General features: G+C 38.9%; 2 protein-coding genes across 3 annotated transcripts; one reads left to right on the top strand and one right to left on the bottom strand.

Moving 5' to 3' along the window:
• Positions 1 to 2,120: 2,120 nt before the first annotated feature.
• On the bottom strand, positions 2,121 to 9,717 carry tgfa (transforming growth factor, alpha). Of its 2 annotated transcripts, XM_023280312.3 has the most exons (8): positions 8,965 to 9,717; positions 8,303 to 8,332; positions 8,010 to 8,192; positions 7,650 to 7,835; positions 6,140 to 6,254; positions 5,061 to 5,210; positions 4,790 to 4,881; positions 2,121 to 3,621 (listed from the first exon to the last, which is right to left on the bottom strand). In XM_023280312.3, the coding sequence occupies exons 1-8, from the start codon at positions 9,005 to 9,007 to the stop codon at positions 3,614 to 3,616; spliced, it is 807 nt and encodes a 268-aa protein (XP_023136080.1). In that variant the 5' UTR covers positions 9,008 to 9,717; the 3' UTR covers positions 2,121 to 3,613. The 2 variants fall into 2 exon arrangements, with proteins under 2 accessions (XP_023136080.1, XP_023136081.1); XM_023280313.3 differs by lacking the exon at positions 8,303 to 8,332 and having other exon boundaries at positions 8,965 to 9,713.
• A 2,672-nt stretch (positions 9,718 to 12,389) lies between these two features.
• slc2a11a (solute carrier family 2 member 11a) lies at positions 12,390 to 25,383 on the top strand. The gene is made up of 12 exons (XM_035952843.2): positions 12,390 to 12,680; positions 13,065 to 13,163; positions 15,144 to 15,304; positions 15,819 to 15,943; positions 16,127 to 16,256; positions 16,372 to 16,520; positions 17,032 to 17,219; positions 17,836 to 17,946; positions 20,222 to 20,323; positions 20,850 to 20,925; positions 23,035 to 23,162; positions 23,907 to 25,383. The coding sequence occupies exons 1-12, from the start codon at positions 12,657 to 12,659 to the stop codon at positions 24,123 to 24,125; spliced, it is 1,512 nt and encodes a 503-aa protein (XP_035808736.1). The 5' UTR covers positions 12,390 to 12,656; the 3' UTR covers positions 24,126 to 25,383.
• The last annotated feature ends 1,882 nt before the right edge of the window (positions 25,384 to 27,265 follow it).

The following is a 27,265-nucleotide window of genomic DNA, read 5'->3' as shown; positions in this document are numbered from 1 at the left end:
CTTGATATAACATGAGCTAAACTGATACATCAGCATGACAGATATTATTCTGGATGTACTTTTATTGACTTATTTACCAACTGATGAATCACAAAAACTAATAATACAGAGATATCAGAGATGTAATTTGGTTTGTCCATAAAGCACTGGCAAGTTCCGCTGATCACAGTTCCTCCAACTAGGAGTCAAAAACTGTGTTCATGTTAAGAAAATGTATATTGGATGACATTGTTTGAACTCATATCTATGTTTAGCACATTGGCCTCAAAAGTCAACTCAAGTTTGTAGTTTTTACATCTCGCCTGATAAGCTGGTGCACTTTAATTCCAATATGTTATACAGATCAGTGACCTTGAAGGAATAGTACCAATCTGCAAATGCATACACTGAGAACTGCCCATTTTTAACAGAAAACCAATTGAGAATCCAGCATTTTTAGAGCATGACATTCAAGACATTTCAGCCTCGGTTACATCAAATTTGACCTCTGTCCTTTTTGTTTTTAAATCTCAGCCTCGCAAGTCCCACCTGTTTATGGAAGCACAAAATGGTTTAAGTAGCCTTTAAGCCCTCTACCACAACTGCACCTCTAATGAGAGTGGAAATGCTGAAATTAGTGGATTAAATGGACAGAGAATGTATTTTCAAATAAGTATTTCATGTCATTTTTAGGTGAGAAAACGCAAAAAAAAATTTTCTGGTTCCAGTTTCAGTGTGAAAATCTTTTCTGTTTGACTTCATTGTAAACTGAATATCTTATTTACATACTTTAAAAAAAATATTGAGCAGGTAGGTAAATAGTAAAGATAAATGTTGCCTTGAATGGTTGCACAACTCACCTACAAATTCATTTTGGTCATTAAAGAAAGATCCACTAAATTTGTGGCTTAATTTACATGATTTTCCAAGCATTTGTGGTTGTCATCATTTGTGGTGAAAGGGAGCACGGCACAAATAAAACCAACAACTTTGTCCAGATGCATGAGAATAAAAACATGGAGAATCATGTTCATTCGTCAGAGTACTGCTGCAAGTATCCAGTATTTTGTCAATTCCATCTACTGCCACTGTAAAATTACTGTAAAATTGCTGTAAAACTGCATTCCTTCCCAGGTGGTTTGAGTGAACTGAAGCTACTAAGCTTTGATCATTTCAAATGATTTGTTTCAGTGCTTAGCAGCAAAGAGAACGAGGCAGGGTTGCTTAACCCTAATACCTTTGTAAATACTCTTATTTCAAACCATCTGGTCAGAGGCAGATACTGGGAATGTTGGCCTGCGGATCAAAAGGGCCAGAGGAGGAAGCGGAGCAAAAAGACCAGAGTGGCACTGCAATTCACAGCAGAGCTCCAGCCTCTTATGAGGGATAGCGATTGACATTTGTCCAAATCAGATTTAAAGAGTTCAAGAGAATTTCTTGATGTTCTACAAAACCACCCTCCACAAGGTGTCCATGAAACCCGAATCAACACCCCATTTTCGCAAAGTATTTAATTCAACCCCTCTCTTTGCTTTAATTTGCTTCCCCTTTCATCCGTTTGTATGGTAAAGGGTATTGTGTATCTTTAGGGGAAGTACCCACAAGAGCTGCTTAATTCAAAGCTGGTTTAGTAGCTCAGCCAGACGGCTCTAAAGGGCTCCACAGAAATCCAATTGCAGACATAATGGGATTGCGAAACAAAATGAAGCCTCGCATGCGGAGAGCGAAAGGGAAGAACAGCACGTTGTGAGAGACACAATCCAAGTAACAGGATGCACCGTTATGTGGTGCACAGTGTTTTAACATGAATGGGTAAAGATTCTATGACATAAATAAAGAAAAGACAAATTGGTAAATAAAAGAAAAACTGAATGGCAATATGGAAGAGGGCCGAAATATTTCCTTCAGCTATAAAAGCACTCAAGAGTTGGGCTCTTTGTTCAAATGTGCCTGGGGTTCAGGGTTTTGCGTTGGCATTTCTGCGTCTTGAAATATTCAGTGGAAGAAGAAAATAGAGGAGCAGAGCATCAGAAAATTAGGGTATTTGAAGAGAGAGAGACAGAATAAAGGAAAGAGCTTCAGATGTGAAAAGAAGGTCACGCGATGAGTCCGACGACAGACATCAAAAACACACTCAAACACACGCTTGCATATTTAATTCTTCATTGGGAAAACAAATAGACATAATGAGGCTTTCCAACTGTGACGACATAAATCTGATGAAGGGATAATGCATGGTGAGACGGTTTTCTATTGACACTCCATGTATACATTGAATATTCCTCCATTTTTCACATTTACACTTCAATGCCATAATAAACACAAAAATTCTGCAATGCAAATATGATCAGATGCTGTAAACAAAGATGAGTGCATCATCCTCTCTGAGTCTTTTGGCATATAAACACCATCACATTCATTTTCTTCCACACACAGAGCAAGTGCACATGCTTTACACGAGTTTTTAATTCCTGTTTTTAATTCCTTCAGCAATAACTTTTTCATTTTTAATCCAGAAGCTGAAATCAAGTCAGAGGCAATGCTATAACACACCACTCTTCTATTTTGTGTTGTTGTTCTAAAAATACCAGCTGTAATTTAAGTGCATGCATGCTTAAGGTGGATGCGTACCAACCTTTTTCCATACAGGCAGAGTTAGAAACAGCTGTGTTTGGCATCTCTTGTACATGGATGCGTTTTCTAGTGACTACATTGTGAAGTGAGTGCAGTTTTTTTTTAATGGACAGTGAGCAAGCTTAAAAGAAAAGTGCAATATTATAAAAGTAGTGTAGACTAAAGTGGCCACCCAGGAAGTGCATCTGTTGGTGCAGTTATAGCCTGCAATTCAAAGGTTCAAGTACAGCTCAGGAATAAAAAGTAAAACCGACAAATAATTTATTCTTCAATAATAATACCGGAGTCGCCAAGATATTTTTTTGTCTTTGTGTACATTTGTTGAACAAAGTCCAGGAAATGAATATGCAGTCAGTCCAGTTGACAATTCCTACTCCTGTCAGGTGATGTGAGCTCCTTCTTTAAAAACAGACACTAAAATGCCTTTAAAGCATCAGTTTCCCCCACCATAAATTATTAAAAATGTCCTTCGTGCTTGTAGAGTTCTGATGAAAAAACGTGCAAAGATATTAAAAGACAAAAATAGGAATTGGGGTCTCCTGACTTAAGTAAACAGATTGTTGTCATCACACAGTCCAAAATAAACGCCTCTCTCATTCGACATCCACACAGGATGGTTAATAGCCTGGTACATAATTTCTGAAGTCCTCGAGGCTGTAAACAGTAATCGGGACACATGAAGCTCTTCCCATGCAGGATTCAGAGGCAGCTTCGATCTCAGAAGTTCAAACAGACTGTTGCAGTTCTGCGTGTATTTCCACAGAATCAATGAGGGAAGTGAACGCGTCCTAAATCGTTGTAGTCCAGAGCTCCCACTCAATAGAGAAAAAAAAACAAAAACATTTAAGCTCCCACATCAAGAAGGCCTACCTCAGTCGCACTGAAGATAATACAGCTTCGCCTCTGGCTGGTTGTACCACTTTGGATGCAATCCTGAGTGTTGGTGAGCCAGACAGATGAGCACAACGAAACATGACGCAAAGAGCTCAAGCAAGACGTCTCAAACCACTGAAAGACAAATAATAAAGGTTTACTATAGAATATCAAGACTTACAAAGAATGAAGCTGTCGATTTTCTACATCTTCATTATTGTCAACAAATCATATAAGAACAATCCCTGAAAAAGGACAAGAATATGTCCTACTAAGTGCTGCGGTGCCATATACATCCATTGTTGTCCAAAACCTGTTAGAACACAGGCATGAGCCACACTGGGTGAACACAATCACTGTTTATTTTAGATCATACGGTGTCCTGTTGCTGTAACGACTGAATACAGCACAAAATGTGGACTATCTGCAGTTAGAGTCTCTAACAAAGACAATTATTCCAAAATACTGCAGTACCCAGCAGTTTATGGAGACTCGTTTTTTCACAATAAAATATATACCTATTTACCAACTACTAATCTTCACTGCATGTTATCCCTCTGCTCTCTTTTCTCATATTCATTGTTTCTCTTTACAATTCCTCTCTAATAAAGGCTAAAATACCCCCCAAAAGCAATCTTTGAACAAGATAAAGTTGGTGTTTGAACAGGCTGCACTTCCATCAGAAACAAATGACTCTAATAAACAGACATCAGAAAGTACCGAAAACAGACCAGAATGTATGCTTTTCACACGATTTGTCAACAATTTTTAACCACAGTCACTAACATTCACAAACTCTTAAGAGATGCCATCTATCTGCATCATGCATGGTGTAAAAGTCTGGTCATGTACTAAACATAGTCAGTGTATGCAGCATGTACTGGACGTCCACTGCTGTCACCTCTTACATTACTGTTCAAAAGTTTGGGGTCACTCAGACAATTTCATGGTTTCCATGAAAACTCACATGTTTATTCATGTGCTAACATAGTTGCACAAAGGTTTTCTACTCATCAATTAGCCTTTCAACACCATTAGCTAACACAATGTAGCATTAGAACACAGGAGTGATGGTTGCTGGAAATGTTCCTCTGTACCCCTATGGAGATATTCCATTAAAAATCAGCTGTTTCCAGTTAGAATAGTCATTTACCACGTTAATGTCTAGACTGGATTTCTGATGAATTTAATGTTATCTTCGCTGAAAAAAAAAACTCATTTTCTTTCAACAATAAGGGCATTTTTAAGTGACCTCAAACTTTTGAATGAATGCAAATTCAAATAAAGAAATAAAGACAGTTACCACTCTCAGATGGATAGCAGGACACGCCGTGCTTTTCTGCCACGTAGTGATGCGCGTAGCTCCGCCTGCGACAGTCCTGCCTCCACCAGCAGCTGAAGGAGAGAGCAGCTCATGAAAACCACTTAAAAATCACCGCTGCATCAAGTTCATTACTTCATGACTTAAACAGAAATGGCCTGGCTTATTCTAAACACCGTACGGTTTGTCAGCTATGAACCTAGTGAATCTGTTCTGAAGTTAAATATGACATATTTCATATCATGTGACTTACTGTAAGAGTGTACACAACACCATGATGAGAACACACCCAATCACACACAACACCAGCACCGTGGCGACGGTCTGTTGCCTGTGATTGGTTGCTACTACGGCGAGCAGGTCTGCATGCTCACACCTCATCCCAACGAAGCCTGGATGACACCTGCAACAGAGACGGAAAATGGAAATGAAAACTGGGAGGTAATGGATTGTATATGTAGCTGCAGCCAATGATCACAGTATCACTGACTGACAGGTGAAGTTCCAACACTTGTAGCTGTAACACTGAAGATCACTTTGTTTTATCCAACGTGCCCAAAATCACGCCGATAGCACAGACCCGAGAAACCAATAACTGCTTCAATTTAATTACGCATTTAGATTTAATATAGATTTTTTAAAAGACCCACAGACACGTTGTCCAGTGAAGAACTTGAGATACTAATGTCTTGATATGTATTAAATGTATTTAACATTTAAATCTGTCCTCATTTACAGTCATCTGGTGATGCTGAAGCCTTTTCACCTGAACAATTTGAACACAAAATGGTATGAAGCGCACATGCATACAGGTTCATAGCTTAATTAGACTTAGACATGACGTCATACAACTCATGTTTTCTTATTATCTGCAACATGTTTTTTCTGTTCACTTAATTTAAAGCAGCTGCCTTTCTGCATCACTGAAATTTCCTCTTTTATCTGTGGTTTCTCACGAAACTTCTCAAGACATCACATCACCCCAATTCCAGTGTTCCAACACTCAAACTTAACCAATATTTTTAGTTCATCAGATTCCTCTGTTTCTGGTAACATATGGCAGCATTTTTGCTTCAACATTATGTACAAACTGCTCAGCTTAAACTGAAGACCGAAGTGCTATAAACTGATAAAAAATATTAAAATAGCCCATGTAAATGTAAACATAGAAGTCAAATGTCGTGTACATGTGAAATGTTGTGAATACTGTTGTAACGATGTCTCTGGTTTTCAATTCTGTGAGTAGTTTCAACTTTAGTGGTAAAATTCTGGATTTTTTCATGGCATAGTCACAACCAGTTTTATTTCATGAATAAAAATCTATTGACTTACACACATGCAGGTGCCTCCTCCTGTATCAGAAAGCGACATGTGCCATGGAAGCAGAAATGCTGTTGGGAATCCGGACAGTCATCGAAATGAGACCGAACAGCCGCCGCCACAAACTCTGTTAAAACAACAGATAATGATGCTGATTTTGATGAACAAAACACTGCTTTTGCATTAAAATGTGACACAAATAACCAAAATTAAATCATTTTAGTGGGGTGGCTGGTTCTCTAGTACGCTTAAAAAGAAACTTTTAATATTTGGGTGTATTATTTTAAAGTGAGGCATAGATGGTAACCAGGAACCAATAAGAGGTCAGAGGTCACACTTGGACCACAGTAGCTTCACTTGTCTGCCTTCACAATGCCTTAAATGCCTAAAGTCTGCTCCAATTTGGAATATTAAATGTAATCCAAGTGCCCAAATTCAGAATACAGACGATGACACAGGTGAATATCATAAACCTAAAATTAGCCTGAGCTCAGCAGAGACCTAAAACAACAACATGCACTAAATCCTAAAGCTGACTCCCACGTCACCAACGGTAGACTGAAACCTTTTGTTGCCGGGTTGCGTGTGGATTTGTGGCAGCTTATATCTCTCACTGTACCTAGGAGGGATGGGTAGAGTCAAGAAAAGTCAAAGGAAACTCCCAGTGAGACAAAAAACCACCATCCATCAATCTGAATTAGGACTCAGGAGAGGAGAGAGAACATCCCTGCAGGAACTATCGTTCTTAAGAAGAAATTAAAGCCTTCAATGCACCTTTTTTTCTCCCCCTAAGCAGCTATCTCAGTTTTCACTGACAAACAAACCAACAGGACAAAAATATCTGATTAAATGAGCACCCAGACAAAACAGGGCATTTCTCACACGTAAGCTGGACAGTCAGACAAACTCTAACTGAGTCAGCAAGCATCCGAAACAGTCGCCACAGTGTGGAGCTCAGGGTGAGAAGGACGATGAACATCCAGACAGATAGCTGCATTACAGCCTTCGTCACACACTCCATTCCAACGGTAAATGGGCTTTTGGATTGCAGCCTACGTGCATTGTCTCCTTCTTTCAGACTCTGTGAAAGCCCTCTGTTGTCCCTGAGGCATCTGTCTACCAACAGCTCTCTCCTTCCATGTGATTTTGGCAGTCGAACCAGAGGAACATTTAGAAAGAAAACAGCCTTTAGGGCAAGTGAGGTGCTTTTTCAGATAATTATTTAATACTGTAGGCGCAGCTTTTGTCAAACAGCTGAATACAGTGCTCATATATACCCCTCATGATCTTTAATTTACTACAATTGCTGCCCTATCGCACGCTAAGAGGATCAATTATCAGCGAGCGCCACATTGTCTGCATAATATTAATGCACTGGAACTGGATGGGAAACAGTGCTGACTCCTGCTGTGATGCAGCGAGAGTGAATCAGCGGCTCCCAGGAGGATAACTGGTACACTTCATGGGAAGCACGCTGAACTTCTCCTGCATCTCCAGACAATATGGCTGCAGCGAAACTTACTTTTAAGCGGGCGGATGGTTGTAGCATGAGCAGCAGGAATGAGGCTCTTGGTTGTGGAGTCTCGGCTGCTGGTTGCTGGAGAGCTGCTTGCTGAAATGTTGGGAGCAGCAGCAGAGGTGGTATTGATGGAAATGGTGGCATCAATGGTTGTATTCGTCTGCTGTTCCTCAAATGTGAAGAAGGAACCTGTCAACATATGACACAGTCCTGATGTGAAAATTAAAGCAACAGCAACAAGGAATTCCTGCATTTGGAGTAACTCTGCAATGAGAACATGTGGCATATGAAGTACTGTCTTTCTTCCTTTGAAATGCTTCGATCATGAGCTTGAATCTTGGATCTCCACATAGCATGACTCACTTTTAACTGTATCGATGCGAGTCTCCGTCGTTGTAATCACAGTTGCAGTCGGGTCGCTGCTGCCGGGCGGCACAGAGCTGCTACTGGAGGTGTTCGGAGCAGCGGTGGAGTTTGTATCGATGGAAATGTTGGCTTCAATAATCGCTGAACTGCTCTGCCCGGCTCCAAACGTAAAGAGAGAACCTGCAGACACGAAAACAAACAGCTGGTTATGTGTGATACAGTCCTGATGTGAAAAAAGTAAGAATAGCAAGCAAACCCTGAAGGAAACAAAAAGTTCACTGTAAACTCACCGTTGAGTACCACAGACATACTAAAAGAACCTATAGAAATATAAAAAAACAAATATTACTGTAATGTGACTTTTCTCCACTTTAAAGAAAAACCAGGTGGCACACATGCTAGTTATTTCAAGCAATCTGTCCATGCACAGCTTCGTTGCATCATGGGACCTGATCTTCAGCGTAATATTGATGCTTCATTGAGTAGCTGGTACCCAACAATAGTAACAGGGTCAAGCATCCACTAAAAGGATGAGACCACAGGACTATAAATACACAGCGGCCCCTCTGAAGACATGCAATCACAACCGAAGAGGGAAAACAACTCATAAAAAATATAGGGTGGTTTGTTTGGGAGGAAAAAACATCATTATTATTAAGATTTTCATTAGTTTTAGCACCTTTTTTTTTTTTACCACATAAACAAATAACAGAGAAACAAATTAAAATTTCACACACATGTAGGTTCAAACTTGTCAGTAAAACCATAATATTAAGTGTAAGAGGAAGAAAATAGCTGCAATGACAGGAACATTTATATATTGGAGGTAAAACATGTAAAATTCCAGCACTGTTGACTTTGATCATTAATTTTTTTTCAACATAATTTGACAACTCCGAGTGACGTTTGGACTCCAAAAATCCACCAATCTCCTGCAAAATCAGCTACTCACCGCTTATGAGGAACACTGCATCCCAGAAAATCCGAGTCATCATGACGACTGGAGGGTCTGAAACTACATTAACTTGACGAGCAGCTTCACCGAAATGCGGGCGTGTTGAGGAGCCACATTGTAGGTCGAACAGCAGAGATCTTCAGAAAAAACATTTAATCCTGAGCAGATATTTCGGCTTGTGTCACGTCAGCAGCTGATCTACTGGCAGTTTGTAGGTGAAGTCGTGTGAAAAGTGACCGCAGTCGAGTTTTCTTTCTCCCCCTTATTCCTCTCCTGGATCATCCGAGCGTTTAACTTCAGTGTGTTCAATTGAGGAAACTCGTGTAATCCTGTCAGAGCTGACCAATTAGAGCTGGCAGGGAGGGAGCTGGGAGGAGGTGGTGTCCTCTCTCTGTGACCTCAATATCATAGTTTTTTTTTTTTTTTTTTTTTTGGTTTGATCGTATTTGTGTGCTTCATTTTAGCCCAATTTGATTTATGAATCATTTAAATTTCACAGTGATTTTATGCAATCTGGAAGAAAGTATATGAGAGAGATTTTGCTGCAGCTTTTATCCATTTGTAGGTCATCCTGCAACACATGGAATTAATTATTATTATAAATTTTCACAGGAAATGGAATTTATTTAGATATTTTTTCACAATTTGCCTTTAATTTGATCATAAATACAGGAAACAACGTGTTTTCGGCTCTATGAATATAACTGACTTCATTCATCACTGGGTTTGAAAATTAATAAAAGTTTTCTTGTTTTTCTTGGCTTTACCATAGCTTTGCTGGTCCTTCTGTTCATTCATCTGCTCAACAGACCAAAATATCTTTTCAGCTACTGGCTTCCTTCCCATGAAATATGTGGTGGATATTTTAAAAAACAACTCCAGAATAGTTTCTAATGTTTTTAGTGATTCCTTGACCTTTTGTCAGCGGTGCCAACGTGCATTTTATCAGGTTCATGAAAGCTGAGAAAGCTTTCGGGGGAAGTGTGACGGTAAAATGCTTCAGATTCCCTCAAACAATCTGTTCGTAAACCCACTTGGAAACTCAAGTTTCTGTTCTCACAGTAGAAGCAGGTCATCTGAATGTGTTGCTCTGAGCCATTTTTTACCTCTGGCCTTGTCAGCTCTAAGAGAGGTAGAAGATCTCCTGTAATCATTTCAGCTGGGCATCTTCATAACTTCTTTTTCAGTAAGTAATCCATCAGCTGAACTAAAGAAGTTCAACACCTAAACATTAGAATGAAACTGCAGACGTATTCCTTTAATGATATTTCATGTTCTTTAAAAACGTCTAAATGTGCACACAGCAGCTTCTTTTATTTTACTGTCAAACCAGCTGCTGAATTAGCTGCAGCTCAGTGTCTTGCTGTGATCAGTGGGAAACTTGTCCTACAAAGCAAACAAAGAGCAGCAGCAACATTTTAAACCAGCTCCATCTGCTGGACGTAAACAATTTGTCACGGACACGCACCCTGATCCTAACACTGTATAGATTACATTAAAATCGGTATTTTATAAAGGTAATATATAAAGAAATACAAATTCATATTGGAGAAGTGGTGAAGTTTTGCTAAAATCTGCTCTAAAACGCAGTGTAACGTAGTTAAAATATTTACCTCTAGGCTGGATTAACAGGGAACATCAAGCAACCAAACTGTTCAGGTTCACTGCATCTTAGTGGGTTTGAGTAATTTGAATGACTTTAATTTTTTAAGTAATTAGTACCATGAGAGTTCAATATCAGCTAAGAAAGCTGTGAATTATGCTCAATATCAAAATATCAACCCAGGTGTGAATTATTATCTAATTCTATGGCCCTGTTTTGTAGAATTAAATGAAAGAACTACAAATGGACAAAGAAAACTTAGGGGGTAATGCTCATCAGTCCAAGCTGATACGTGCAGAAAGTTGCTGCTTGGTGGTCAGTCAGGACTGTAATATCTTTATGTTGAATGTACAGTAGTTTAATGTGTTTATTTATTCATTAAGAACAATCAAAATTAGTCTAAAACAAGAAACATAGGTAAACATAGAATGTTAGTAAAATGATCCACAACCAGAGAAACACTACATTTAAAATAAAACTGACTAAACAAAAATATGACTCATAATACTACTGATCCAATCATTTTAGCATAACGGGAATAAACATTTATTGTTCCAGCACAGCACAATAGGTGTCACAATGCAATCAAGTACCAGTATATTGGAAATGATAATGGTCAGATGGGGAGAGGAGTCATAGAGCAGACATTGCAAATCAGTAATGAGTCACACATCTGTGACGGATAAAGAGGTTATTGATGCTGCTTATCAAATGTTGTCCCACTCTTCCTGAAGGGTTTGGAGAAGTTGCTGGACAAGCTCCTGATGCTGGACATCCAGAGCATCATGTGGCAGACTGTCTGTACCATGTTGTCTGAAATGATTTCTTTGATGACAAATGGTGGAGTTTTGTTCAGGTGTTTAGATAACTGATATGCCAGCATCTAGCAGTCAGCAGCCTGTTCTTGACTGTTTCCATTTCTCTTCTTGTCATTTAAAAAAAGCTGTATTTTAAGGTGGACTTTTACAGTCACTGGTAAAGAAGTGTCTGTGTCCTGGTCACTAATCTGATCTGATCACTCTCCTTTAAAGTTACACCTGACTAGTGTATGGATTAACTCTAGAGAGTTTGTCGTCATCATCACTGGCTAAATTTAACCCCTTTTTAAACTATAACTATAGAAATGAGATTTTTAACTTTTTCACTAGGATAGAAAAGAAGACAATTTGCACAGAAGCATTTGGGAATGTTGTAGTGGTGTCACAGAGGCCTGTAGCTGGGAAGAGAACAAACTGGTGAGAAAACAAACAGCCAAATGCTGACTAAGACATAAGGAATATGAGATCATGGCTGTCACTAAATTAATCTGCAGCATTGTTATGTTTGTGAAAGGATTGAAGTTGTAGGAGAAATATCATATTTAGAGTAAAAACATCTGATTTGGAAGTGTAACGTTCAGACAACTCATTTTTACTCAGGACATGAAAAGATCCTTTTTTGAAATCTATTAGTCACCAGTCTAAAGTAGCAAATTTAGTCAAGTTTGCTACTTGAATACAACCGGAAGGTATTTGTACTTTACGTGAGTATCTTATTTTATGCTATTTTAAGCTTCAACTCCATAATATTTCAAAGGGACAGATGTTCCTTTCTACTCCTGTACAATTATCTGATAGCTGCATTTGTTTTGCAGCAGACTAAAACTAGGATAAAATGAAGAATATAAAATACATAGATGCATATTTTGATTTTTTTCACCTGAGAGTTTTTAAATTGTCATTGTGAACAATCCAACACGTCTGCATCCCTTCATCTGAACATCCCTCCACACTGCGCATGCGTCATCACTCTATTACTTACCGTTAAGTCACGTTAATTCTCAACACACTCTCACCTCCACACGAGCAGGACGTTCTGTGTTCGGTAGATCATTGTTGTGGCATCCCCTCGCTGTTTTCCATTTGTGCGTCGAAGCGGCTCGTTGCACAGCTGCCAGCCAATCATAAGAGGCCTGAACGCTCTCTGCAGGCGCGTGTTCGTGCGGACTCGTGCAGCGCGGGTTCGTCAGTTGAGGTGTATTTTACCTCTCTTTCATTCCCATCGGACTTCATCAAGTCACTTATTTTATCATCACCTTCGATTAACAATGTCGCATGCTGGTGAGCAAAAGGTAAAACAGCAAATTGTGCTTTTCAATAAATCATCTGTTGGAGTTTTTAGCCTGTAATTCCTTTTTAATTGAGGGCTCAGGCAGCATTATGAAGGAAATTCTTGCAGAAAAGTTACACTGGTTAGTGACTGTTGCTCCTGTAAGTTTTTGGTGCCACTTGGCGGACTTTTGGAGATTTTAATGTGATTTTATTGTATTTTTCTAAAATAAAGTAAGATTAAAACAGTTATGGTCATGCAGAATATTTGTGCCATAGGATTATAAATTGCAGGTGTTATTGTCTCTTCATATGTTTTGATATCCCCATCCTTTCTGTGACCACAAGCCAATATACTCTTAATGAAAATGAAAAACTATCTATCTGTTTTCTGTTTGTATTAACAGAGCAGTTCTCTGACTCTGGTTCTAATGGTTGCTTCCGCAGCCATTGGAGGAACTCTTCAGTATGGCTACAACCTCGCTATAATGAATTCTCCCACAACTGTAAGTTTTTGTTGTTGTTGTTTTTTGTTGTTGTTGTTGTTCTTACTCTGTGTCAGCTCTACAGTCAAATATGCATCTGTATGTACAGTACATAAACAGGCTGAGAAGGGTCAAGTGTGCATGTTAAAACAGCGTTAAGTACCACATGCCAGCATAGATATACATCGCCAGTCAAAAGTTTGGACACACCTTCTCATTTAATGGTTTTTCTTTGTTTTCATGACTATTTACTTTGTGGATTCTCACTGAAGGCATCAACACTATGAATGAATACATGTGGAATTATGTAGTAAACAAAAAGTGTGAAATAAGTCAAAATATGTTTTATATTTTACATTCTTCAAAATAGCCACCCTTTGATTACAGTTTTGCACACTCTTCTCCTTCTCTCCATGAGCTTCATGAGGTAGTCACCTGAAATGGTTTTCACTTCACAGGTGTACCTTGTCAAGGTTAATTTGTGAAATTTCTTGCCTTCTTAGTGGGGTTGGGACCATCAGTTGTGTTGTTCAGAAGTCAGGTTGGTACACAGTTGACAGCCCTATTTGACAACTGTTAGAATCCATATTATGGTAAGAACCAATCAGCTAAGTAAAGAGAAACGACAGTCCATCATCACTTTAACAACTGAAGGTCAGTGAGTCTGTAAAATTGCAAAAACCTTGAATGTATCCCCAAGTGCAGTCGCAAAAACCATAAAGTGCTTTGATGAAACTGGCTCACATGAGGACCACCTCAGGAAAGGAAGATGAAGAGTCACCTCTGCTGCTGAAGATAAGTTCATCCGGGTCACCAGCTTCAGAAATCACAAGTTAACAGCACCTTGATGCATGCATGGTTCCCACTGTGAAGCATGGAGGAGGAGGTGTGATGATGTGGGGTGAAGACACACTGAACCAGCATTGCTACCACAGCATCCTGCAGCGACATGACATCCCATCCAGTTTACGCTTAGTTGGACCATCATTTATTCTTCAACAGGACAATGACCCCAAACACATCTCCAGGCTGTGTAAGGACTATTTGACCAAGAAGGAGAGTGATGGAGTGCTGCGTCAGATGATCTGGCCTCCACAGTCACCTGACCTAAACCCAATCCAGATGGTTTGGGATGAGATGGACCACAGAGTGAAGGCAAACGGTGCTCAGCATCTCTGGGAACTCCTTCAAGACTGTTGGAAAACCATTTCAGGTGACTACCTCATGAAGCTCATGGAGAGAATGCCAAGAGTGTGCAAAGCAGTAATCAAAGCAAAGGGTGGCTATTTTGAAGAATCTAAAATATAAAACATGTTTTGACTTATTTCACACTTTTTTGTTTACTACATAGTTCCATATGTGTTCATTCATAGTTTTGATGCCTTCAGTGAGAACCTACAATGTAAATTGTCATGAAAATAAAGAAAAAACATTAAATGAGAAGGTGTGTCCAAACTTTTGACTGATAGTGTACATATACACTGACACTTTGGTAAATGAATACTGACTTCTCTACATGTGAACAGTGTTCTGTGCTGCCTGTATGAGCTGCATCTCTGTTATTTCACATTTGGGTCACAGTGTAATCTGGCACAAAATAAATTAGTTTCCTGGCCTCTGTGATTAGTAATTCTTATTGTAGTGTGAACAGTTTTATTGTGCTGTAGAAACTCATTCTGGATGCAAGATTTTTCCTCAGTGGTTTGTGCAGCTGAGCAACTGCGCTGATGAATACAGTGCACAACTTTCATCAACAGCAAAACAATTCTGCGCTGGCCCATAGATATGAATATTTTATTCTGGTCATATGAAATTGCACAATTAACATCAAGGCTGTGCTGAATGTTGAATTGTCTTGAATTAAACCCAAGTGTAAACAGACAAATTGACACGAACCCACAATGGCAGAAGTAATACGTCTCAGCTTTAACCACTGCTCTGTTCACATGCATGTTTGTTGTTAACAAGGTAAAACTTTAATGGTTGACTGTCTTGTTGTAGTTTATTCAAAAGTTCATCAACGAGACATTCCTAGAACGCTGGGACATCCAGCTGGAGGATTACCAAGTGACATTGGTCTGGACAATCGTTGTCTCCATCTTCTCTTTGGGGGGTTTTGCTGGAGCTCTTATTGCAGGACCAATGACCATCCGCTTTGGGAGGTAACATTAGATGCTGCTTGGATGTAAATAAGCACAGAAGGTGTAATTGCAACATGCAGGGAGTGAATGATCAACATGTTGAGACACACATGTATGAATGAATGAGGAGATTGTTCATTTACTTTACTCTAACATTTGTACATGTGTCTGAGGCCCTGAAGATTATGTTGAACATTTATACACATGTATCAGTCAGGCTTCAATACTTCAGTTTTGCCAAAATGGACTCTAAGAAATAAGATTGGCACGATTCTCTCTTTTCTGACTGTCGACAAATCACATGATGGAACCAAATGCCCATTTCAGCGCTTCTAAACCCAAACACACTGGTTAAATGAAGCAATACATTCTCAAAAAACACATTTTGATTTTCCATTTTGCCAATTATTAAACACAAATGATAATCCACAAACAACAAACAACACAATATTCATGTCACTTGCCCAAATTGAAAAGTCTTGACCCCAAATAGACTCTGAGTAATTAGAAAATGTGTCTTTTTTCTCTCTTTAAGGAAGAAATGTCTGCTGTTGAACAACATTTTTCTAATGAGTGGTGCACTCTTGGCACTGACAAGTAGAGCTGCCAAGTCATTCGAGATGATCATTATCTCACGTGTCCTGGTTGGAATAAATGCTGGTATGTCACTAAATATTTGTTTTCTGCATCAGTTGTACTATTAGATTCCCATTTCATATTATATATCCATTGTGCATGCAGAACAACTAACCTGAATGTTAATGTGAAAATAGATCCATGTTGAAAGTAATAATAATAATTAAAGAAAAATATAAATGAATTCACAGAAAGCCTTTTTTGTAGGAATCAGCATGAATGTGCAGCCCATGTATTTTGGAGAAAGTGCACCAAAGCACTTACGAGGAGCCATCTCCTTGTCATCAGCTGTTTTCACAGCATTCGGGGTTGTGTTAGGACAGGTGGTGGGACTCAGGTAGGTTCACAGTGTAACTTAATTCATTAAAATAGGCTAATCTTTTGCTGGGAAAAAATGTGTTATGTGAATTTAAATGTTATCTGCAGTAACACTCTGGATTATTTATTTAAAGAGAGATTTTGGGCAGTGAGGCGTGTTGGCAGTACCTTCTAGCCAGTAATGCCGTTCCTGGCCTCATTCAGCTCCTGACCTTGCCGTGGTTCCCAGAGAGTCCCAGATACCTGCTCATCGACAGGGGGGACAAGGAGGCTTGTATCAACGGTGGGTACTGCACTGTGTCAACCAATGGTGGAAGTTAATCCAGTGCTGTAATGTAACTTTAGAGATTAGGGCCCTTCCAGTTAATTATCTCATGTCCCTCCAGATTTATTTTGTGACACCTTTAATAGGGGTAATACTCCACTGTATTACCAGATCATAGAAACAGTCAATTAAGCTGTCTCTACATTGACTGTCTGCAAGCTTAAAATGTCACATATGCATTAATGCATCACTATCAGCGATCTAACAGCATGATAAGGGCAATGTATCAGTCACAGAGGCTGTTCTTATGTATTTTTAAAATCTTTTTCTGATAGCTGCTTCTGCTTCCTACGTCTGAAGGTGTTTTTGAATGCAAGACCTTTACTTGTAATGAAGTATTTTTGCATTGTTGCAGTGCTGGCACTTTAACTCAAGCATAAACCGTTGGTGTTTGATCCATCACTGCTCATATGTGTTTTTAAAATGAGCTAATTCTCAGATATTAAACATGTGCTTTTCTCTTGGTCAGCTCTGAGACGTCTGCGAGGCTGCGAGGTCCAGAGCAGCGAGCTGGATGAGATCCTGCAGGAACAGGCCGAAACCAAAGGCATGAGGCCCAGGCGACCCTGGGAGCTTTTCACCGACCGCTCTGTACGCTGGCAGCTCATCTCCGTCATGATCATCAGCAGCGCCATGCAGCTCTGTGGCAACGACTCGGTAAGAAGAATCGGCAAGAATGGCATCATCAGTACCGTGACCTGAGAGTGAGATATATAGTGCATGTGTTGGGCTCCGTGAAGGTACGACTGACTGCAGCACATTGTTATATAACCCATGCAGATCAGTGTAACTGATCCCAAGTACAGAAACAGTATCACATGTTCTTTTGGCCACAGTTTTCCTACGCTAAGTTGGGAGGATGATTGGAAATTTGAGATGATCCATCAGCGGTTCCTGTCGTGTCAGGGTTTCTTTGCGTTCCTGCGGGTCACATCAATAATGTATGATGGTGACGAAGGATCATCTCTCATCGTAATGCTCAATGAATAATAAGTGAAGGCAGATTATTGTTTTGGACATTATTTTATTTTATTTGTTTCATTTTTGCCCTTAATAAATGAATGTTCAGAACATTTCTGGACTTCATTTTCTGAGCTACAAGATGCTTTGTCACCAGAAAAGGCTTTTGACCACATGCTTGGCAGTTTTGAAAAGGGAGCTGGGTATTAACACAATTCCTCTATGTACAAATACTGGCTTAATCAGCTTATCATAGTATTTAAACACTTGTGGCAAGCAATGATATTTTTCACATCTTCTGTTGTTTCTGCAGATATACTTCTATGCGTCATACGTGTTTAAAGAGGCTGGAATATCCGATGATAAAGTCCAGTATGTCACAATCGGCACAGGGACGTGTGAATTCACAGCCTGTATAATGTGTGTAAGTATCCATCATTAAAGCTCTTGTTATGTAACCAGCTTGAGGCAGAGAGAGGCTGTTGTTTGCATTCTTATTAAAGCTTTAATGCAGGAGTGAGAATAGTTCCCAGTGGTGTGCATACACTTGGGTTTTATATTTCTTTTCACTGTCTGGAACACTTACGTAATGTTACATTAGCAAGATATTACAACGATTTACAGCAGGATGCACATTTTCCCATCAAGCAAGCAAGACATTAGAAAACAACGAGAGCAGATTAAGCTGCTAAACAGTAAAAACAATGACAATAAATCACTTGAGACAATGATGTCATGTCCAAGGAACAGTTTAAAAATTGAAATCAACACAAAAGGGCTGCAAACCTTCTAACGGGGACCAGAATAAGTCAGATTATATAAAAGTCTATGAGAAAAAGGTTATTTCTCACTTGATGTACTTCCTCAGTTAACATTTTCCTAATGAGTTTATGGTCTCACTTTCTAGTTTCAAGACATTTTAAATCCAGCATAGTGTTCATTTTGTAAAGTATGGTCTTATTTGGAGGAAAAAACACTGAAGCAGGGTTTGTGTTGCGTTTGCGTTTTTGCTGGTACAAAAGCAGACACTGAGGCGCGACTGAAGTTAAGAGGTTTATTGAGAACAAGGAAAATAATTAAGGGAGCTTCCTGGTGGAGAGGGAGAGTCTTTGCCTGTGAGATGAAGGAGATGTGGAATTGAGCAGAGGAAGAAGTCTTGAACATAGAAATAGCACACAGAGGCGGTGAGTCGAGTTCTGGACGCAGAAAGCAGCGGCAAGCAAACACAAAAGAGAATTAGCCATACACTACCACACATTTAGCTGAAAAGAGACTGCAGAACTGGTGTCTTTATACTGTGGAGGGTGATTAGAGGATGAGCTTGATCGTTGTGCAGGAGTTCTGATGGATGTCAGGCCTACAGCAAATACAGAGCAGAGAAGGCAGGGTGAAAGAGAGAAAAGAAAAAGACACAAAACACTTCAAATGCAGTGTGTTTTAGGGCAAGGCCACCTTTTGGTTGACAGGTCGCTGCCTTATCACAAGTTCTCAATCAGATCTACCCTTTAATTGTTATTTAAATGAAGGGTGTCATTTAGTTGACGCTGACTTAAACCGATGACTTAAAGATGAGATATTTCATTTTTTAAAATACTTGTTGCCTCAACTTTGCTCTCGTCAAGTCTCTTCCTCGCCAGCTTATATCTTAAATTGAAGGACAAAGACACAAGGAGAGGAGTCGATGAGAAGAACCAAAGATGTGCGATGAGTGAAATGAGATTAACCCCTAAGTAGTGATATCCAAACACCAAGCTTGAGGTTTCCCACACACCAATGAGTGACTTTCATATACAGTCCATGGCTACAGGCAGGACACAGTTAGCTTAGCTTAGCACCCAATGATGAACAGCCAGCCTCACCCCAGTTATAACAAAATCCATCTACTACCAGATCTAAAACTCTCTAATGGACATGTTATATCTCAACTATTTAATTCGATCAAAAATCAGAATGTTAAAGCTGAAATATCTTTTGGTTGCCTGGCAACTTCATGGTATAGATAAGACTTAAGGAAGCACTAGAGTACCCACATAACCCTCCCTCATAAAAACTACCAGTTGTTGGTTTTACAATCTGTTTTTTGCATGGATTCATCGGAAAAGATAGAATGTGAGTTTTCTGTAAGTTACTGTAGATTTGCTGGTTGGCAGATCTCATTACCCTCAAAGCAGGCAGATAAAGTGTTTCCCCCATGTTTCTACCATTGTGCTAAGCTAAGCTGTGCTCCCATCAAGTGAGACAGACTGCAGCTGCTCAGCCAGAGGCCAGAGTCAGAGCCAGAGTTTTCGACATAGCTTTGATATACCATATGTTTGCTCTGAGCATGTTTGCTGTACTGTATTATACTGTTAGCAGTGGTGGCTCAACATGGGCCTTGAAATCCCAGCACCATCTGCCGCTGTTGGGCCCTTGAGCAAAGCCTTTAACGCTATCTGCTCCAGAGGTGCCACATTATAGCTGACATGCTCTGACCTGTACTTCATAACAAAGCTGGGTTATGCAAAGAAAAAGAATTTCACTGATCTTTATTGTGTAAGTGGTGAATAAAGGCGTCTTCTTCTTCCAGTTTAGTGTAACTTCCTGATTCATTCTTCACCCATTCAGTTGTCACTGCTACTGCATCATCGCTACCTTACTCTGAAGTTGCAGCTGTAATTTGAAAGAAGAACGATGTCTGATGAATGTTTTGATGCTTTCAGAACCTGCTGGTAGAGCGTAAAGGTCGACGGTTCATGCTGATGGGAGGCTTCATCCTCATGACCATCTGGGCTGTTGTCTTCACCATCGCTCTGTCGTTTGAGGTGATCGTCTTAATTAACCAAATCAGTCTGCCTTCTTCAATTACATCAGTATGGACTAGACTGTGTAAACAGTGAATATCAGTTCACGTATGTAACAGATATGTGTTTACTATGGTGAACTACGTAGTGAGTTTTAGTGTCAGAGGTCAGCTGTACTGTGAGTGTTAAACTTACTCTGCAGGTTTCACCAGACTGACTAAAAACATTTTGTGAAGTTTTATCACCAGTATGTCATATAAGAATTGTTGGAAATTGAAGACTAGGAGGCATTATGAGTCAACATCAGACAAAAGTTGATAAAAGAAGGAAATTGTTGAAATATCGGCTATATTACCTGAATGGGAAAACTACTGTCAGAACAGAGAAGCGAGTTACGAGATGGTTTGTTTCACAGCTATGCAAACTTATGTTATTAAAACTCTATACTTATAATCTTTGAGAAATAAAAGGGTCAGTGTGCTTGATCTGCTTTCTTTCCTTCTCACCTGTGAGTTGCTCACTACTTTCCTTCCCTTCATGCAATCAGCACTACATATCCTGGATGCCGTACCTGAGCATGGCCTGCATCTTCACATACATTCTCAGCTTTGGCATGGGACCAGGTCAGTCACATTTGTTTTTAAATCTGGATTTTGCTTGATTACAAAATGTCTCAAGATACAATAATCAGATTTGTATATGAATGACAAAATGCTTGATTTATTCTTTTGTCAGTGACTTGTGTAAATGTGGTCGCTGCTGTTTATCATTTCTCACAAGATCTTACTAACTGCCAAAGCTTTATAACTGCACATAAGCTAAACTTAAATGCTGAAGATGATTTGTCATCTAATTAACCTTTGAGTTCAACCATTGACATAAAAACTAATGTTACTTAGGATGATAGAGAGTAAAATCTGTGCTATACTAAATCTTAAAGGTTTGCTTCCAATGTGAAGCAACTGCATCCTGTGGTATTTTAAATTCAGATATATTACAATAATGTGTAAAAATATGATGAAGCTTGTAGAATCCTCATCTTTACCGCATAAATGAGTGAAGGAGTAACGTATTATTATAATACAATTTATGTGCGATTCATTGAAGTTTGATCTCCAAGCAAACACTGAAATGAATTTTTAATGCAGCTTTTAACCATGATAAACAATTTACTGCTATTTCTCAGATTTACTCTGTTTTGTTAAATTTGAGATATTATCTCGGGAAGTCACATAAAAGGTTTTAACGTTCTTGTCTGGGAGAAAAAGACACCTAAACATTTTCCACATCAAAAATATGTTTGTATTTTAGTCTTTTTGTTACGGCAGGTTCAAGTGGCTCAGGAGCAGGAAATGAAACAACACCAGCATGAACGTTTTAAAAATGCTTTTATTCACAACAACAAAAAAAAAAAAAACTCTATACAGGAACGGGAACTAGAATCTTAGACAAAAAAAAAGAACTAAACTACTACTAGAACTCAAAACAAAACCATCTAGAGGTACAAAGGAATAACTACATAAACATAGAAACTGAAACTAAGGTTAACCCACGTATGTTAACACCAAGGTAGGGAAACAACTGAAAATACAAAACTAACCCAGCCTAGACTACCAGTAATTATGAGCTGAAACCCCAGACTAAAGTTATCCTATGCAAAGCATAAAACACATTAAGTTAAATACAGAAAGCTTATTTAATTTGACATTAACAATACAAAGAGTCTGGTGATACTAGGGCTTGGAGACTTAGCTGATGAGCTGAGAACAGTCCTTTTGGTTTGGCTTCATCCAGAACTCTCCCTCCTGGTGTTCGCCATGTGCTTGGTAAGTTGGTGTCAGTAGAACCCGGTCGTGGCAGATGTTTCCAGAGAAAGTCCTCTTTCCAGGTGTACGCTGATGTTCCCAGGTTAAGCTGGCGACAGGTGGAGATCTTCCGGAGAAGAAGGCAGAATCGGTGGTAGGGCGGAAAACCAGCAGACAAAGGAACCCAGGCAACTCAGCAGGCAGGAATCAGCTTTCTAAACACAGAAAACAGAATTACTGGCAGTTCTAGGCTGGTGGCAAAAACAGTTCTACTCCCAGCACTAACTGGAGAGTAAATGACGGTCCAGCTTCGAATGACTGGTGCCATCTGCTTTTATAGAGATGCTCAGAGACCAGTCACTCAGCTCCACCTGCAGCTCGTCCGCTGATTACGATGCAGCACACCTGCTGCCAGCTTCACCACACACACCTAGGAGAGAGAGAGAGCAGGAAGCACTACCACAGCCCACAGCCTTAAGCTGTGACACTTTTACAATATGTAACCATGAAATACTTAATACTGCATTTAAATGGACTAAAAATAGTATTATTTCTACAGACATTTGCCATTATCTCAAACTGAAATTATGCATGTTAAGACTTGAAAAATGTTTTTAACAAAAATTAAGTTAAATTGATAAAGTCAAATCACAGAAAAAAAAATGTATTTGACAGATTGTTCAGCTCAGAATCTATATTTTTACAAATAGCGTTTCATTCTTTTACAATGTGTGAACATAAAAGTGCACTTTGTACAGTTACCTATATAATTATTTTGCAGATACCATTGTTTCACACATTTTTCACTTACTAGGTTTTTTTCTTTTTCTTTTCAGTGTAAGCCATGCTAGTGTGAAAGAATATTTCTAAATATCTGATAAACTCTGACCAACTCAGTATATTTTTGTTTTGTCTTTTTTCTCTCAGCTGGAGTGACTGGGGTTCTTCCCACGGAGATCTTCAACCAGACCGCGAGGCCTGCAGCCTACATGATCGCTGGCTCCATGATGTGGATCAACCTGGGCATCGTCGGAATGATCTTCCCATTTTTAGTGGTCAGTCTGTCATGATTACTACCACGCAGCTTGTGAAAACAGTTGTTTTAACATCTTCTGTGGCTCAGGAAGACCTTTGTCATGTCTGGTGTAGATTCTGGAGGTGCAATTGAATTACATTTACATTAAGAGAAATGTACTATTTTTGTAGTTCAGGCCACACAAGGGCATAAAAGTCACAATGTTTCGGTCTCTGATGCATCAATTTGGACCATTCTTTTGTTATCCTACACCTTGAAATTTAAATTAGTCAAATAAAACTATGTAATAAATAATACTGTAGAGTCTTAACCTTAATATTTAAACTCTCATTTTCCTGTTGGAAAACACTTTGTCTCAATGTCGTGTTGTTATGAATGTGCTGCTGTATAAATAAAAATTACTTGACTGGACTTGACTAACTGTAAATATATAGTCGAAATATAGTTACTATATTTTGTACTTGAAGCAAAACATAAAAACGATTCTGAAGCGAGACTTGGCACTCAGCTTTTTAGTCAAAGGCACCTTCTAGCACCTCCCAGAGTTCAGAGTCTGAAACTGCAGAAATATGTGAAACGTGAGGATACTGTTGGCTTTAAATCCACTTCTTTTCCTCTTTCTGATATTTCTGAGGCTTTAGTTTATTCCCAACAATAGAAACAATTTCCTTAAAATCGTTGAAGAAACATGCTGAACTCTGTACACAAACATAAGTAGAAATCACTGCACGTCTAACAGTTTTTTGTCCCCTTCTCTTCACAGAGCGAGCTGAGCCAGTACTGCTTTGTGCCTTTCGCTGCCGTCTGCGTGTTGTCTGCGCTGTACATCGGCCTGTTTCTGCCTGAGACCAAAGGAAAGTCTCTGTCAGTCATCACACGTGAATTCCACAAGCTCAACTTCAAAAACCAGGATAAGAACTTTGAATCACAGCCTGAAGCTCAGTATCAGCTGGGTGAAGTGTGTCATTCCACGGCCTTGTAGAAGAACTTTCTCTCCTGAATCACACAATCCTGTTGACTTTATGCCCCACTTTGGCCTGATCTCCTGCCGCTGGAAGATGAAGGAGCTCTGAGAGGAACTTTCATATCACCGAAAGACACATAGATCCACTCTAACTCCTTTTTCTGGAGTATATTCTCAATGAGGAGAAATGCTCATTTAAAGGATTCATCCTTGGCATTTTCGCACGATTTGTTTTGCTGCTTTGTGTCCCTGACTGATATGAAACAAAAGTTGAAAAACTGCTTTATATTAAGCTGACATGATCTGGAACACACAAAGTGATGATCTTATGTTATCAGACACAACTGAACACAAACATTTGCCGTCACAGTGTCTGAAAAAACATCTCATTTATTTTAAAGGGCTTTTTTTATATAAAGAATCGCGTATTACTGTCTTGCTATCAAAAAGCAATAATTTTGGTCTGATTTTTTTTCCAGTTTTTATCATTTAAGTGGGCTGCACAGTAGCTTGGTAGTTAGTAGTGTCGCCTTGCAGCTAGAAGATCCCCGGGTTGGCCTGGACCTGGGATCTTTCTGAGTTTGTATGTTCTCCCTGTGCATACGTGGGTTTTCTCCAGGTACTCTGACAGTCCAAAAACATGCTGAGGTTAACTGATAATTCTAAACTGTCTGTAGGTGTAAATATGAGTGTGATTTTATTTGCCTCTGTGTAGCCCTGTGTCCAGCTGTCTCCTGCTTTCGTTCTAAGTCAGCTGGCATAGACTCCAGCACCCCCGTAACTCTAATGAGGATTAATCAGTGTGTAGATGATTGATGGATGCATAATTTAAGCGGACAAAGAAAATTGTTTGTCACTTTGTTAAGCAGAGTGATAGATGACTATCTTATCAATCCAAGCAGGTAAATTAGTCTTTGCTTTATATTGTTATATGAAGGGCAAAGGTCACAATAAGGAAGCTGCACATCAGGACTTTCTACAGGATGCTGTACTTCTTCTTGTTTGGCAAACAGCTGCACTTGAGACAAGAATGTACGCAGATAAAAGCAAAACCGCACTCGTAGTTAATTTACACCTTGTTAAGTACAAGCTGTCCAATTGCATCAGTTCGCACACTTCATTCATGCAATAAGGTACCATGGTGTTAAACGTTAACACTTTTAGTAGAGACTGAAGTTAGTAATCTGCTGTTTTTACAAGAGTGAAACGTGTAATTGTTTATGTTGAATATTCATGGCATTCTTGTTGTCTTAATGAATAAAGAAACTATCTTTCATTGACAGTAATTTCTGCCTGGGAAAACTTATTTGTCTGACTTGGTACATATTGTTGAAAGATGGACTTCAATATATTTTTGCTTAATTTAAACAGTCAGTCTACAATCACACTCACTAGTTTTTTTACACAAGAGCATTTGGCATTAAAAACATCCAGATTTTTTTTTTTTTTAATACGGGGTGTTTAAATCATCAACAATTTGACATTAATGGCTTCATCCCTTTTACTCTGTTTGTACCAGCTATATGCATTATTCTGAAATAGTTGAATAAAACCATCACAAAATTTAAAATTGAAATTGCAGCGTCTTTAAAGATCAATCATTTTAAGCTGCAGTTTGAGGAAAATGGAAAATGTGTATACACTGATGTAAAAAATCATTAAGAATATATAATATAATTGATTACACCAAAACATCTTCTTTCTAAATACTTGATTAATTATATGGCTTTAGTTACGTAATGCAACGTGCAACAAAGAACTGAAATGCTAAATTAAAATAGGAAAATCTACAGAAAAACTCAAAATTTCTCTGATTGCAGTTGTAAAACTGTACTCGATGCTGCACCACTGAAGGAAGTAGCTTCCATTAAAAGTAACTCCTGTTGCAATTCAAGCTAGTTGACAAATAGTCCTGTTGCAAATCAATATGAATATGCAGGTAAGGAAAAAACGTCCTCTTGTTTTAAGGATAAATATCAGACGAAAGGTGTAAAAATACAGAAAGATGCTGAAGATTTGATTTTTCTGTCCAGACAACTACAGAAACGATGTTCATTCTAGTGGGTGTAATGGTGCATCCAAAAAATGCATTCATGTGCTTCATACAGTAAATCAAGGGAACATGTGAGTTTGTTACACATCGTGGGAGGATCTTTGACATGTTGTTTGCACATGTGACACATGGAGGAGACACTGTCCACATGACAGCAGCTTTCTGCTCGAACCATACAGTGATTACTACAAAATTATGGTAGTTGCAATAGTTGGATTATATTCCTTGTGTTATATTTCACTTTGGCCTGGATAGTTGTCATTTGTTGGTGTAAATACAAATTTAGTGCACAAATTTGTAAACATGATGCTGATACGAGCATTAAACTGAGGCAAGCCCAGCATGATCTGACTGGTCACAATATCTTATGCAACTCTGAGCTCATTTGAGTCAAAGACTTGTTTTTGCTCGGCTGCATAATCGTGTTTTTCATGCTTGAGAGGTCTAGAAATGGTTATTATAGCAGGTTATTGCATATACATAGGAGGTGAGTAACTCCATTTTTACTACCACTTTTACTTGTATTAAAGGTTCTAGATAAAGTCTGATTGTTTGATTGAAGATGTAAATGAAAAAAACAATCTATGTAAATCCATAGTAGATTTCCATTTAGAACAATCAGTAAAATGTAATGTAAAGTTCCTTTTGTATGTGTGTTTCATTTGATTGTAAAATGAACTGTAATTCGTAAATATCAGGCACCTGTGGGAGACATGTTTAAAAAGTTAATAGTTCACATTTGTCCTGCAGACATTCAGACGACTCAGTCACCGGTGTTAGTCCAACTCTCAAGATGCTTCATCTTACTGTTCCCATAATACAACCTGACTTTGCCTTTTTAACACTCTCATTTCATTTAAAGTCTAACTGAATCTAATGAGTGTATGTACTATATCTCCATAGGTTACTAATGATGTACAGTGTAAAAGCCCCTCATGGCCTCACATATGCAGCTAGTAATTCATCCTCCCACGTGCACATCAGACCTCAATGTCCTTGCTCCTCTGTTTGTAACAAGTTGTAACAACTACAACAACCAAACCAGACAGATCAGGTTTAATCTAGTGCAGCGTCTGGTCATCCTGATTGCACATGTCAAAACACG

This window comes from Amphiprion ocellaris, chromosome 5, assembly GCF_022539595.1.
Source record: "Amphiprion ocellaris isolate individual 3 ecotype Okinawa chromosome 5, ASM2253959v1, whole genome shotgun sequence".
NCBI lineage: Eukaryota > Metazoa > Chordata > Actinopteri > Pomacentridae > Amphiprion > Amphiprion ocellaris.
Note: the sequence above shows the minus strand (reverse complement) of the source record. Positions and strands in the feature narration are given on the sequence as shown.

Coding starts and splice junctions, on each gene's coding strand:
- tgfa (XM_023280312.3), bottom strand. CDS start 9,007: ATGATGACTCGGATTTTCTGGGATGCAGTGTTCCTCATAAGCG. Junction 7,836..8,009: donor TCGCATCGATACAGTTAAAA/GTGAGTCATGCT, acceptor ATATGTTGACAG/GTTCCTTCTTCACATTTGAG. Junction 6,255..7,649: donor AACCATCCGCCCGCTTAAAA/GTAAGTTTCGCT, acceptor TTGTTTTAACAG/AGTTTGTGGCGGCGGCTGTT.
- slc2a11a (XM_035952843.2), top strand. CDS start 12,657: ATGTCGCATGCTGGTGAGCAAAAG. Junction 15,305..15,818: donor ATGACCATCCGCTTTGGGAG/GTAACATTAGAT, acceptor TCTCTCTTTAAG/GAAGAAATGTCTGCTGTTGA. Junction 15,944..16,126: donor CCTGGTTGGAATAAATGCTG/GTATGTCACTAA, acceptor CCTTTTTTGTAG/GAATCAGCATGAATGTGCAG.